Source organism: Meles meles, chromosome 17 (genome assembly GCF_922984935.1).
Source record: "Meles meles chromosome 17, mMelMel3.1 paternal haplotype, whole genome shotgun sequence".
NCBI classification, from domain to species: Eukaryota; Metazoa; Chordata; class Mammalia; order Carnivora; family Mustelidae; genus Meles; species Meles meles.
This window is the reverse complement of record NC_060082.1, coordinates 5148937-5161063: the sequence shown is the minus strand read 5'-3', so window position 1 is coordinate 5161063 and position 12127 is coordinate 5148937. Positions and strand designations below refer to the sequence as shown.

The window sequence follows — 12127 nt, the reverse complement described above, 5'->3', positions numbered from 1 at the left end:
TGTCAGAGTCCGGAATAGTGGGAGCAGCAGCGTGTGCTGGGATGAACTTGGTGTGTTGTAGGTGACAGGAGCCAGACAAATGTTAGGAAGATCCTGTTCCCTTCCACTGCGCTGGTGACAGGCACACCGGTTCCGGTTCACGGCGAGGAAGACTTAAAACATCTGGGGAGTGCTCTTGGTGCCGTGGGCTGCCTCTCAAGGCTGTGAGCTCCGCAATGCCACTTGGGGAGTCCAAGCAAAACCCTGGGAATTGAATTCTGGGGAATTTGCAGGAGCATTTCCACCTGAGAAGGAGGCTGGGCCAGTTGACTCGGAGGGGCTTTCTAGCTCCAAGTTTCTGGGTCTTGTGCTTGTCCTTGGGAAGACTTGGATGGAAACAGCTCTGCTCATCTGATTTCCTCCTCTTTGCTTCTCCTATAGTCTGTTCAGAAGAAACCTGATCCCCTGCCAGCTCAGGACCCCTGCACCACCATTTACGTCGCTGCTGCAGAACCTGTCCCAGACCCTGTCCAGGTGAGGAATCTCTCTGAGCCTCCTCTCCACAGGGAGGAGGTGGAGGAAGGGAGTGGTGGGACCTGGGTTGAGCCAAGATAAAACACTCCTGAAGTGGAGAAGGCAGGCCCTAGCAAGCGGGTCACAGGGATCCTCCGTGGCCTTGGCCGCGGGACTTCTGGGAGCACGCCCCCCCCCCGGCTGCTCACATGGGGACACAGCTCTCTCTCTGTTTGCTAGTGTTTCTCTGAGAGCTGTCCAAAAAGCTGTCATCAGAATCAGCTGGCATATTTGCTAAAAATAAAGATTTCTGGAACTTTCTCCTAGGATTCTGTTCAGTCAGAATGTCCATGGTGACCAACCAGGCATCTACACATTAAAAAGCACCTCCCCAAGGGACCCCAGAGCATGTTTACCTTTGCGATTTGCATCTTGATTCCAAGAGCTCCTGACTTCAGCTGCATAACAGGCATCACAGGACAGCTTTGTAAAAAGGGCTCATGCAGGGGTTCCATCCAGCCCAGCTGCATCAGAATCTCTAGGAGCGGAGTGGTGTCTGGCATGAGCCCAAAGAGAATATGGTGCGCAGCCAGGCGGAGACTTGCCCTCTCCCCCTGCTGCAAGATCAGCATAGGTTAAGTTTCCGACAGCAACTGTTCCTTTTCCTAAAAGGACAGAAGTAAACTCGGGGCTGATATCTTGGCTCCAGTGGGGTTCTGTTAAATAAAGCATTTTAGAAGATAATTAAGGATCAAAAGTCCACAGAAATGCCTACATGGACCCCTCCCCCTCAAAGTGCTTATAAGGACAGATTCCTGGGAATGCCTGGGAGGATGCCCTGTCTGCATCTGGAGGTCAATTCTGAGACACTGTCCTCTCCTATGGGGAAAGAAACACATGAATCTAACTTTAAAAAGCTTTAAGAAATAATACAGATTTTAAGTGACGTTTTCTTCATCAAAAACAGTCTGTTGTATTTCACATTTCGCAGCACAACCTCCTGAATTCCTCCATTCTCTCCTTTCTCTGACTCTTGAATCTACTCTACCTAGAAAACATCTTTGCCTGCTGTCCTGTCTCTCCTCCCCCCCTCTCTGCTCCAGTTCTTCCTTCTCTCTTTGGGTCTCACTATCCCTTCCCAAAGCTCAGCGAATTAGGATTCTCTTGGCTCCTCCAACGGTGCCCCATGCCAATAGCAAAACAAATGGTTTTCCTTATAAGGCAAGGTCAGGGAAGAAAGCAAAGAGAAACCTCTCCCGGGTCTCCCTGATGGGGAGCACACACCTGGACGGGATCTGGAGCCCTCGGATGCTCCTCCCAGCAGGTGACTGCACCCCCTGAAATCTGAGACTCTTTCCTTTTACTAAGCAGCACGGTTTCCATTTGTAGCCTGTGAAGGCGGTGCCTCTACTCACAGACTTCTGTTTTGCCCCCAGGAATCAAGTTCCATCACAGTCTATGCCAGTGTGACACTTCCCGAGAGCTGACACCACAGACTCAGTGAAGGGACTTTCTGAAGGAATCTGGAGGGACCACAATAAACGCTGAACTTGGCTCCAGGTCCCAAGCTCCCCGTGACACTCTGCACACCTGTACTCTTCGCAGATCAACTCCTCGGTGACGCTTTGTCCACAGCCACCTGTGGGATGGACAAGGGACTGAGGCTTTCCGAGCACTCAGCCTGGTCCTCAGGAAGAGAGAACTATAGGATAACTTTCCAGCTCTGTGGTGTAGCAGATGGAATGAGTAACGTGGGTCCAGGGATCCCAGACCTCCAGGCGTCTTGCTTCTTGCCGGGACTGGACAATAAGAGCCAAAGGCAGGAAGCTGGGACCTCCAGTACCTCTGACAGCTGACCAACCAGCCGCAACATCTGGAACATTTTACGTCTTGGCTGCTTGTGCTTGGTCCCGGGAGCTGACCCCGCTCCACACAGATCTGATCCACACAGACCTGATCAAGGCTCTGTGCCTCGCTTTCTCTCTCTGGACGGGCAGTGAAGGGTGAACTCTTTATCATAGGTAGAGCACTCTGAGATTATTCTATGAAAGAAGCTAATAGAGTCAGTATTTTATTTGCGAAACGCAGAAGCTGAAGGGTTTAATAAACTGACGATGTGACTGTGAAGTCTTTGAGCTCTGAATAATGGAAACAAAATCACCCAAGATTCTTAAAAAATTCTAGAATATTTAAGTTTAATATTATATAACACAGATATTACATATGTAATATTTAAGGATTTAAGAATACTTAAAGGTATTCCCAGCCGATGCCCTGAGGTTTAAAGAGACGGGACAAGCGTTTGGGGGTGCTGTTGCCAAGGAACGTGGCATCTTCAGGACTTGTCCCAGGCTGACCTTTTACTCCTCAAAGTGATCTTTAAATCCCTACTTCTCTGTTTACTCCACTGAACAGCGCCTGCGGAACCTCCGCTAAGATGTTCTCACCATGCTTGGAATCCGCTCAGACCCATGGCCTCGCGTCATCCGGGTCTTTACCGGGCACCTGCACTCCCCTTCTCACAAGAAATGTAACCTGACCTAGAAAACTAACATATTGTGACCCAACAGCATCCGATAATTGCATGCTGGATAACTTAAATTGCAGGTTGCAGACAGAAAGAGCCTCTTTTGGCAAAGTCCTCTTTTTTTTCCTATTCTCTGCTCTCAGGCAGGCCCAGTTCAATGTAAGCTCTTAGTGAAACTGGTTAAGTCGGTTCTTGGAAGACCTTGGTGAACCCTGGTTCAGAAATCACCAGCCATGTCGCAGCTGTATGAGGGCATCAGCTTTTCAGCGCAAGGACCCGGCCCCAGCTGCTTGGCTGGGTCATCTTCCTGGATAACCACCCCTACCCTGCCTCCTCTGGACCTGGAAAGTCAGGGTTGCTGGCGCACTGTCTGCACCAGAGTGACCTCTCCCACATCCCTTCATCTCCTGCTTTCTGGTTTCTAATTCGGACTCTGGGACTGAGTGGCCAGGGCGAAGTCACGCAACCATGTTCTGCCTCCACGGGAGGGTGGGAATTGAATATCTGACATGTTCCCCTTTCACAGTGTTGGTAAAATCAGTCTTTTACAAGTTAGGGAATTCCACAGACACAAGCGAGTGAGACGGAATGCTGAGCAGGCGAAAAGAAAAAAAAAAATCACTGTATGTCGTATAAACGTAAGCTCACTGTCTGTTCTCAGAAACCGAGGAAACTACTATCGAGGGTCTGTAAGCCCTGGGGTGATGAGCACTCAGACCCTTACCACAGCTCGGATTGTTCTAGCCCCTTAGTTCTCATGCTTGGCTTTTTCTTGTGGCCGAATTCTGCCCAATGGAAGGAAGGAGAGAAAGGAGGAGAGAGGAAGCTCTTCCCTCAAAACTCCCTGGCAGAGAGAGGCTCTAGACCTCACTGAGGAGGATGGCTGCATCCTGTGGACTTTCAGGCTGTCCTTCAAATGACATTTGATGTCAGGTTTGCACCATCAGGCTCCAGGGCCACGTGGGAAAGCACGCACCCCTCGGCTCACACCCGTCCCCCCAAGGCACTGTTGGTGGGGCTGGAGTGTTCCTTTTCCTCAGGCCTAAAAAAATGAAACTGATACTATAGAGTCCGGCTTCCCCATGTTTCTTTTCTAATCTTTCTTTTGATCTGAATTTTAGAGAACTCAAGAGGAACTGACCATTCTTGGTATTAAGGGGCTGGACTCCAAAATGCAACTGGGTATAGTCCCTCCTGAGGACACTTACTCTGGTCCTACAAACCCATGTGATTGGTCAACAGGGCCTAGGCGCGCTGGAGAACCCCTGATGACAGTAAGCTACGTCTCTTCCTGAGTTTTTGTTTCTACCTCCTGGAAATGAATAAAATTTGGACAATCAATCAAGGAATTTGCCCTTTTGTCTTGTGTTAACTGGAAGTTTCATAACATGGCAATATGGCAAGACACGTCCCACAGCCTGGTGTCTCTGCAGCTGTGAAACCCAGAGGGTGGCTGATTGGGTCTGATGAACTGTGACGCTGTCCCTTTCCTAGGGTGTGAGCAGAGGTTAGCTCTGTGCCCCCCAAGTCACCAAAGTCGGGAGCCACTCTCCCCCAGAGAGGAGAGCTGTATGGGCTCACACCTGCCAATATTCCCACGGTGATACAAACAGTAGAGTTTCCAGGGTACCTTTAAAAAAAACACTGATGCCCAAAGCCTACCTCCAACCCCAACGAAATCTGGGTGGACATCTTCAGAACCAGCCCCCTAAAAGCAGTCCCAAGAGCCAGAGAGGGTTTTGTGACGCGTTCCCTGCGGCAGCCGCTAGAGGGAGATGGAGCAATACGGTCCACCCCGCGCCAGCATCCCCAGCGCCGCTTCTCGATCGGAACACGTAGGGCCGAGTCCAGACTCAACGCAAGCGGCGGCTGGACTCTCATCAGCTCCGCACCGACCGGCTGAGGAGAGCTGACATTCTAGCATTCCTAGATGCTCGGGAAGCAGCTGGGACGTGCGCCGAACTCTGGCTTCGGGAAGGAGGAGTGCAGGCTTACTTTACGCAAGAAGTTGGAAGTAACAATGGAAATGAAGTAGAACGTTTCCAGCCAAAGATAAGAACCTGCAGCTCAGAATTAAAAAAAAAAAAAAAAAAAAAAAATTGAACGAAGATATCAGATTTACTTTTACTGCAGTCACGCTTCTGACCTGAGAATAGGAAGGGCGGGGGGGGGGGGGGGAGGAGAGGCATAATTTATGTAAATATCTATGCAAATATTTATGCAAATATTCAGCTCTCTAAATGTATGCACTTGTGCACTTGTTCTGCAAAATTTATACTCCTGCTGACAATACATTAGAGCTCCTCCTTTCCCCATTCCTCAATAGACTTGGTATTAGCTGATTTCTTGGCCAATCAAGTATGTGATGTAGCAGTTATTTTATTTTCACTAAAATTATGTCCAATTTTTTAGACATAAATTTATGTCTATTTGTAGACAAAATGTCTTGAAAATATTTTATGAAACTCTTTTTCCATTATAATAAAAATCAATTTGTCCTCCCATATAATAATATTTCAGAAAACCAAATAGTATTAATTAGGTAAGTGCCCTTTTAAATTTCAAACATCCTTTGGTTTGGATGATAAATTCTGTGATTATTCTAGAGAGAGGAGAACAAGGAATTGACCCATAGAGTTCACAATGTGGAGATCACTCCAGCCTACTGAGAGAAGTAAATGCTAATTCATTTTGTTAGGAGATAGGGATATCAATACTAATTAATTCTTACTACGGGTAGAAAAATACAGACTTGTATATGTTTCTTAAAATGTAATGTGTGATCACGAATAGAATGGATTGATTTCCAGACGTAGGCCAGTCAATTAAGGCATTAGGACATACTGGCGAGAGAAAGAAAGAGGCCGTAGGAAAAGTGGCTTCTGGCGGACCTGTTTGTGGCTGTAATGCTCCACCAATCAGAAGGACACACTACAGTGAGCTGGCCCACGGGCGTCATCATGAAAATGTCAAGGGGCCAGGTCAGTTTGAATAAAAAGAAACATGCCATCCTTCTGACAAATTCTAATTGTGTTTCAAGCAATTTTTATTTCGTGAATGTAAATGCAATTCTGTCAGGTGCCTGAAAGTTTCATGATCACTACATCCTTTAAGCAGATCGCGCCTCCCTTTTATCATTATGCACGCTCTCACTCAAACCACACCTACAACGTGCTTAGTGCACAGAGCTCGCATGAAAAGGAAATTCAGGAATTATGCTGGAGGCTTGATGACATCAGGTGTATCGACTGGTTGATAGACGCTCTTGGGCTAGGACTCAGCAGATGACACACTAGTGATCCGCCATTTTCCAAGGACAGGTGACACCAATTACATAAAATGTCTAACAGTAATATTGCGAGTCTGACATTTGGCGATATTCAGTCAATCGGCAAACTTGCAACCAAAATTGAACACAGTATAAATTGAGTTTCAGGTTCCCAGAGTGCTCTCTACTCAAGAAAACATGTGTCGGGAATTCCAAAATATGTTTAATGGCTTAAATGTGTGTATGTATATTTTAAAATATATTCATATTTATATGCATATTTAAAATATGTATATATATATTTACATATGTAGATAGTGCAAAACAACTACTGTACCCAAAATAATGAGCACACCCATCACTGCTAAAAGTTATTTTGTGCCTTTTGTGATCCTACTCGCATGTCCCCCAACCAGGTAAATTTGATGTGCTTTCTGTCCCTATAGGTTAGTTTGCATTTTCTAAAAATTTTTTTCTAGCTAGAACTCAGAGTATACTTTGTATCTGGCTTCTTTCACCTGGCATGGTTATACTGCGATTCCAATTCCGGATTCCCGCATGCCGGCATGTGTGTTAATAGACCACTCTGTTTCACTGCTGAGTGGTCTTCTCTTGTATCAATATAACACCATTCGTTTATCCACTCACCTGTTGATTGCATTTGGGTTTTTTCTAGTTTTTGGCTATTACAGATAAAGTTGCGACGAACGTTCGGGTACAAGTCTTTGTATGGGCACATCCCGTCATTTCTTCTTAGTAAATGTCTAGAAGTAGAAGAGCTGAATTGTGTGGTAGGTGAAGTTAAACTTGTTAAGAAATTGGCACTGGTTTCTAAAGAGTTTACAATATTGTCTTAGTCCATTCAGGCTGCTAAGACAAAAGACTATAAGCCAAGTGGCTTATAAGCCACAGAAAGTTATGTGTCACGGTTCTGGAGGTTCGAAAGGGCAAGGTCCTGGTGCCAGCAGATTCAGTGCCAGGATGACCCACTGCCTGGTCTGTAGATGGCTGTCTTCGTGCTGTGACTTCAGATGGTGGAAGGAGGAGGCTGCTCTCTGCAGCCTTTTTATAAAGGCATTAATCCCATTCAGGAAGGCTCCATTCTCACGATCAAATTACTTTCCAAAGCCCCCACCCCCTGATACCATCACATTGAGTGTTAGGTTTCAACATACGAATTTTAGAGGGACACAAACATTCAGTCTACAGAAATCATTTTAGGAACATATATACCAGCAGTGTGCGAGAGCTCCAGTTCCTCCACAACCTTGCCAACATTTGCTACAGGGACCCAGGTTTCTCCCAAGAAACAGAACCAGTTGGATATCTACATGGGTAGCTAGAATGAGGTTTATTATAAGGAACCGGCTCATGATGTTGATGGAGGCTGAAAATGCTACAGTCTGCTGTCTGCAAGCTGGAGGACCCGGAGGGCTGGTGGTGTGACTTCCAGTCAGAGTTCAAAGGTCTGAGAGCCCAGAGCATAGATGGTGCAATTCCCAGGCAAAGGGCAAAGACTGATGTCTCAGTCCAAGCAGTCAGGCACAGAGAACCAACTCAACCTTCCTCTGCTTTACTCAGTGCACCAATTCAAATGCTCTTCTAGAAACACCCTCACAACACACTCAGAAATAATGTTTTACCAACTATCTGGGTATCCTTCAGCTTGGTCAAGTTGACATATAAAGTAACCAGCCCAGTGAGTCTTTTTGGTTTTATCTATTTTAAAGGATGTGTAGAGGTACCTCACTGTGGCTCTAATTTGATTTCCCTAATGGCTAATGATGTTGAGCATCTTCTCATGTATATGTTGGCCATCTGTATGTCTTCTTCAGAAAAATGCCCATTCAGATCTTCTGCCCATTTTTTAATTGGATTTCTTTTTTTCTTTCTTTCTTTCTTTTTTTTTTTTTTTTTTTTGCTATGGAGTTGTATGAGTTTTTTTTATATATTTTGGATATTAGCATCTTATCAGATGTATAATTTGTAAATATTTTCTCCATTCAATCAGTTGCTTTTGCATTTTGCTGACGGTTTCCTTCGCTGCATGGAAGCTTTTTAGTTTAATGTGGTCCCATTTGTTTTTTGTTTTTGTTGCTTTTGATTTTGGTGCCAGATTAAAAAAACAACACCACCACCACCAAGACTTATGTCAAGAAGCTCACTGCCTATGTTTTTTTCTGCACATCTTGGGGTTGCAGGTTTAATATTCAAGTCTTCAATATATTTTGAGTTAGTCTGTCTCTGGTGTAAGATAGCGGTCTGTTTCAGTTTTTGCATGTGAATATTCAGTTTTCCCAGCACCATTTATTGAAGAGAAGTCTTTCCCCATTGTAGATTCTTGGTTCCTTTGTTATAAATTATGTGACCATATATGTGTAGGTTTGTTTCTGATTTTATTTATTTGACCCCTCTCTCTTTTTTTTGATTGGTGAGGGTCTTTTCAGTTTTGTTCATCTTTTCAAAGAACCAGCTCTTAGTTGACCTTCTTCTCTATTTTCTTTTTCATCTCTCTTTCACTGATTTCTGTTCTAACCTTTATTCTTTCCTTCCTTCCACTAACTTAGGCATCACTTGTTCTTCTTTTTCTAGTTCCTTGGGGTAGAACGCTATTTATCTGCTTTTTTGAGATAGACATTTATTGTTACGAACTTCCCTCTCAGAACTGTTTTTGCTGCATCCCACAAATTTTGGTCTATTTCCATTTTAATTTTTGTCAAGGTACCTTAACATTTTTGTTTTCTTCTTTGACCCATCGATTATTTAGTAGCATGTTGTTTAATCTACACATATTTGAGAGTTTTCCAGTTTTCTTTGCATAATTTCTAATTTCCTACCATTGTGGTCAGAAAAGATGCTCGATACGAATTCAATTTATTAAGACTTGTTTTGTGGCCTATCATATGACCTATCCTGGAAAATGTTCCATGTGTACTTGGGAAGAATGTATGTCCTATTGTTTGGAGATGGAATGTTCTGTGTATCTGTCTGTTAACTCCATTTGGTCTAATCGGTCATTTAAGGCTGATGTCTCCTAACCGTTTTCCGTCTGGATGGTCTACGCGCTGATGTAAATGGGCCACTAGAGGCCCCTATTATTGCCTTGTTGTCAGTTTCTCCCTTTTGTGTCTGTTTATATTTGCTTTATGTATTTATGTGCTCCTATGTTGGGTACATAAATATTTACAATGTTACATCCTCCTGTCAGATTGACCCCTTTATCATTATGTAGTTGGGTGTACGTAAGGTATAAGGACACACACAGACTGAGGGGAAGGGATGGAAAAAGATATTCCATACAAATGGAAACCAGAAGAAAGCTGAAGTAGCTATACTTATATCAGACAAAATAAAATTTGCAACAAAAGATAATATATATTCAAGTATAATACTTTTTATTCTGCTTTGCTTTATTTATTTTCTTGGGCATGTAACCCTTCCCTCTGCATGGCTGTTTGAGGGAGAAGGTGGTCATTAATATTTCCCTGAGAATGAAATTGCATTAGAATAGGGTCACAGTGTTAGTTCATCTGTCATTAATCCAACCCTTTACCTCCTTCACCGTCAGTGCCTTTTAGATCTTGCTAATATTGGAGGTGGGACAGTGTCGGGCTGTAGTTTCAGTCCTTTTTTGATCTACTTTTATATGAAAACTCTAGAATGCAACTATGATGAAATCTGTGGTCCCCTGCAATGGGTCTCTGATTTCCAGTCCCTCCTCAGTGCCGCTTTCTCAGCAATATTCGGAGGGGATTTGGAGGGGATGGGATTGCTTGGCAAAACGATCTGGTTTTGCCTTGGAGGCTTTCAAATTCCATCAAATTCCATCAAATTCCATCCTTTCTCGCCAGTGCACATTGTCATTTAAGTTTCATCCAAACTTGTCCTTCTTCTCAAAGTCTCTGTCTATGGCAGGCTTGCTTTTCTGCTCTGGACCCCAGACCAGCCTCCTGCCCCAATTCTTGAGCTATTTAGCTCTCTGCTCGACTAGAAAGGGCACATTTTTTACTGGAATTCGATACATCAAGGGCTTTTTGCATACACTATTCATTTCAGGTCCCATAGAAAAGTATGATTTTTATTTTGTTTTTGTTGTTATTATGAAATGGGAGGACTTTTTTTTTTACTTTTTTTTCTTAAAGACTTTATTTACTTGACAGATAGAGATCACAAGTAGGCAGAGAGGCAGGCAGAGAGAGAAGGGGAAGCAGGATCCCTGCTGAGCAGAGAGTCCGATTCGGGGCTCGATCCCAGGACCCTGAGATCATGACCTGAGCTGAAGGCAGAGGCTTTAACCCACTGAGCCACCCAGGCACCCATGTAAGGACTTTTTTTATCTTTATGCATCATATGAAGAGAAGAGGTGTCAAAAGTTAATATCGTCTTGATAAAAATTTACTAGTTGGGTCTGGTGACCTAAGGCTGAAAGACAGACATAAGACACTGGTCCGGGTTCAACAGGAGGTGTGTTCTTGAGTAAGATACCAATCTAGAATTTCTAAAGACATAGACATGAGACCAAGCAACAGTTGTAAATGGCCAGAGAGGATTGAACATTCCTACAGAGAAAGAAAAAGGAAGAGGGAGAATACAAAGTTGGGTTTTCAGCAGCTCTTGGCAACTTCGTATTCTTTCTTCTTTCTTCCTTCTCTGGGCAACGACTAGATGGTAGATGTGTAGTTTTACACCCATAGCAATTACGTATTTCAGGAAGACATCTTGCTAGAAATATGAAAGTAATATGGTTCAATCTTATGAAATGAATAAATTAGTTTGGGAAATTTCATTTTTATGTCCAGTGTTTCTTTGGTCCCAAACAGATGCCTACGTCACCCCCATACTACCTTTATGTAGATAAACTTATTCCTCTACTCAACTTTGAGCAAGTATATAGGAAGAATGATGAGCACGATAGTTGGATGAGTGACTCTGGAGGCCCAGGAGTTGGCAAAGGACACTTCTCAGTAGGAAAACCTTTACACAATCTTACTGCCCTCAGGTCTCAGGGGCCATGTCCTCAGCTTCTCCCAGCACTTCCTGAAACAGCTGGGTTCAAATTTACACTGCTTGGCTCACGGGCCCAAATATTTATTCACATCACCTCTGACACCCCCCACCCATACAAGGCCCTGTCATTCTTCTAACAGGGAGTGCAGGCCTGTACTAGAGAACGTTCCTGTATTACATGTAGTTTAATCATAATATAATTGTATTCATTATGTTATATAACATACGCATACACATAATATGTAATTCATATAATCAATATAGTCACATCATACAATTATGTATAGTAGAATTATACGTCATATAGTTATAGAACTATAATTCCATAACGTGAGTCGCTACCATTTATTGGGTGCGTATTTTGTCAACACATTCTTCTTATTCCCTATCCCCCCACCTTTCACCTAATAATGCTAACTTGCTCTTCAAGGCTGTCTCAGCTGGGCTGTCAGTTCCTTCAGAAAGCCTTCCCTACGCTCTCCTTGCCGGGGTTAGAGTCCCCGGCTGCTCTCCTGGTTCCCAGTATTTTTCTTTCTTGCACCACTTAGCAGACATATGGGAACTACCTATTTCATTGCAATTAAATTAAAAGCAAGAACATGAGCTCCATGAAAGGAGATGATTCGTCCTGTTGCTCTGCCTAGTGTCCATTTGCAGACGAGTGCTTGGCGTGCAGGATGAGTTCAACAAATAGTTCCTGAATAAATGATTAATTAATGCTAGCGTTTTGTATTATATAATAGGAAAAAAATTATCATCAAATACATAGACCAATGTTTCTCCAATCAGCCCTCTCACACTTCCTTTCTTGGTGGTTGCTATAAACTGAGTAG

The 12127-nt window shown here is 43.8% G+C and overlaps 1 protein-coding gene across 3 annotated transcripts in view; it reads left to right on the top strand.

Annotated features, from left to right (window-relative positions):
- SLAMF1 (signaling lymphocytic activation molecule family member 1) overlaps positions 1-4593 on the top strand; it is a 34210-nt gene extending 29617 nt beyond the window's left edge. For 2 of the 3 annotated variants that reach the window (XM_045981991.1, XM_045981990.1), the window contains 2 exons: positions 421-513; positions 1929-4593. In XM_045981991.1, the coding sequence (XP_045837947.1) occupies positions 421-513; positions 1929-1979 (144 nt within the window). In that variant the 3' untranslated portion in view covers positions 1980-4593. The remainder of the gene's footprint in view (positions 1-420; positions 514-1928) is intronic. The other variant, XM_045981992.1, reaches the window with a different exon arrangement.
- Positions 4594-12127: the final 7534 nt, after the last annotated feature.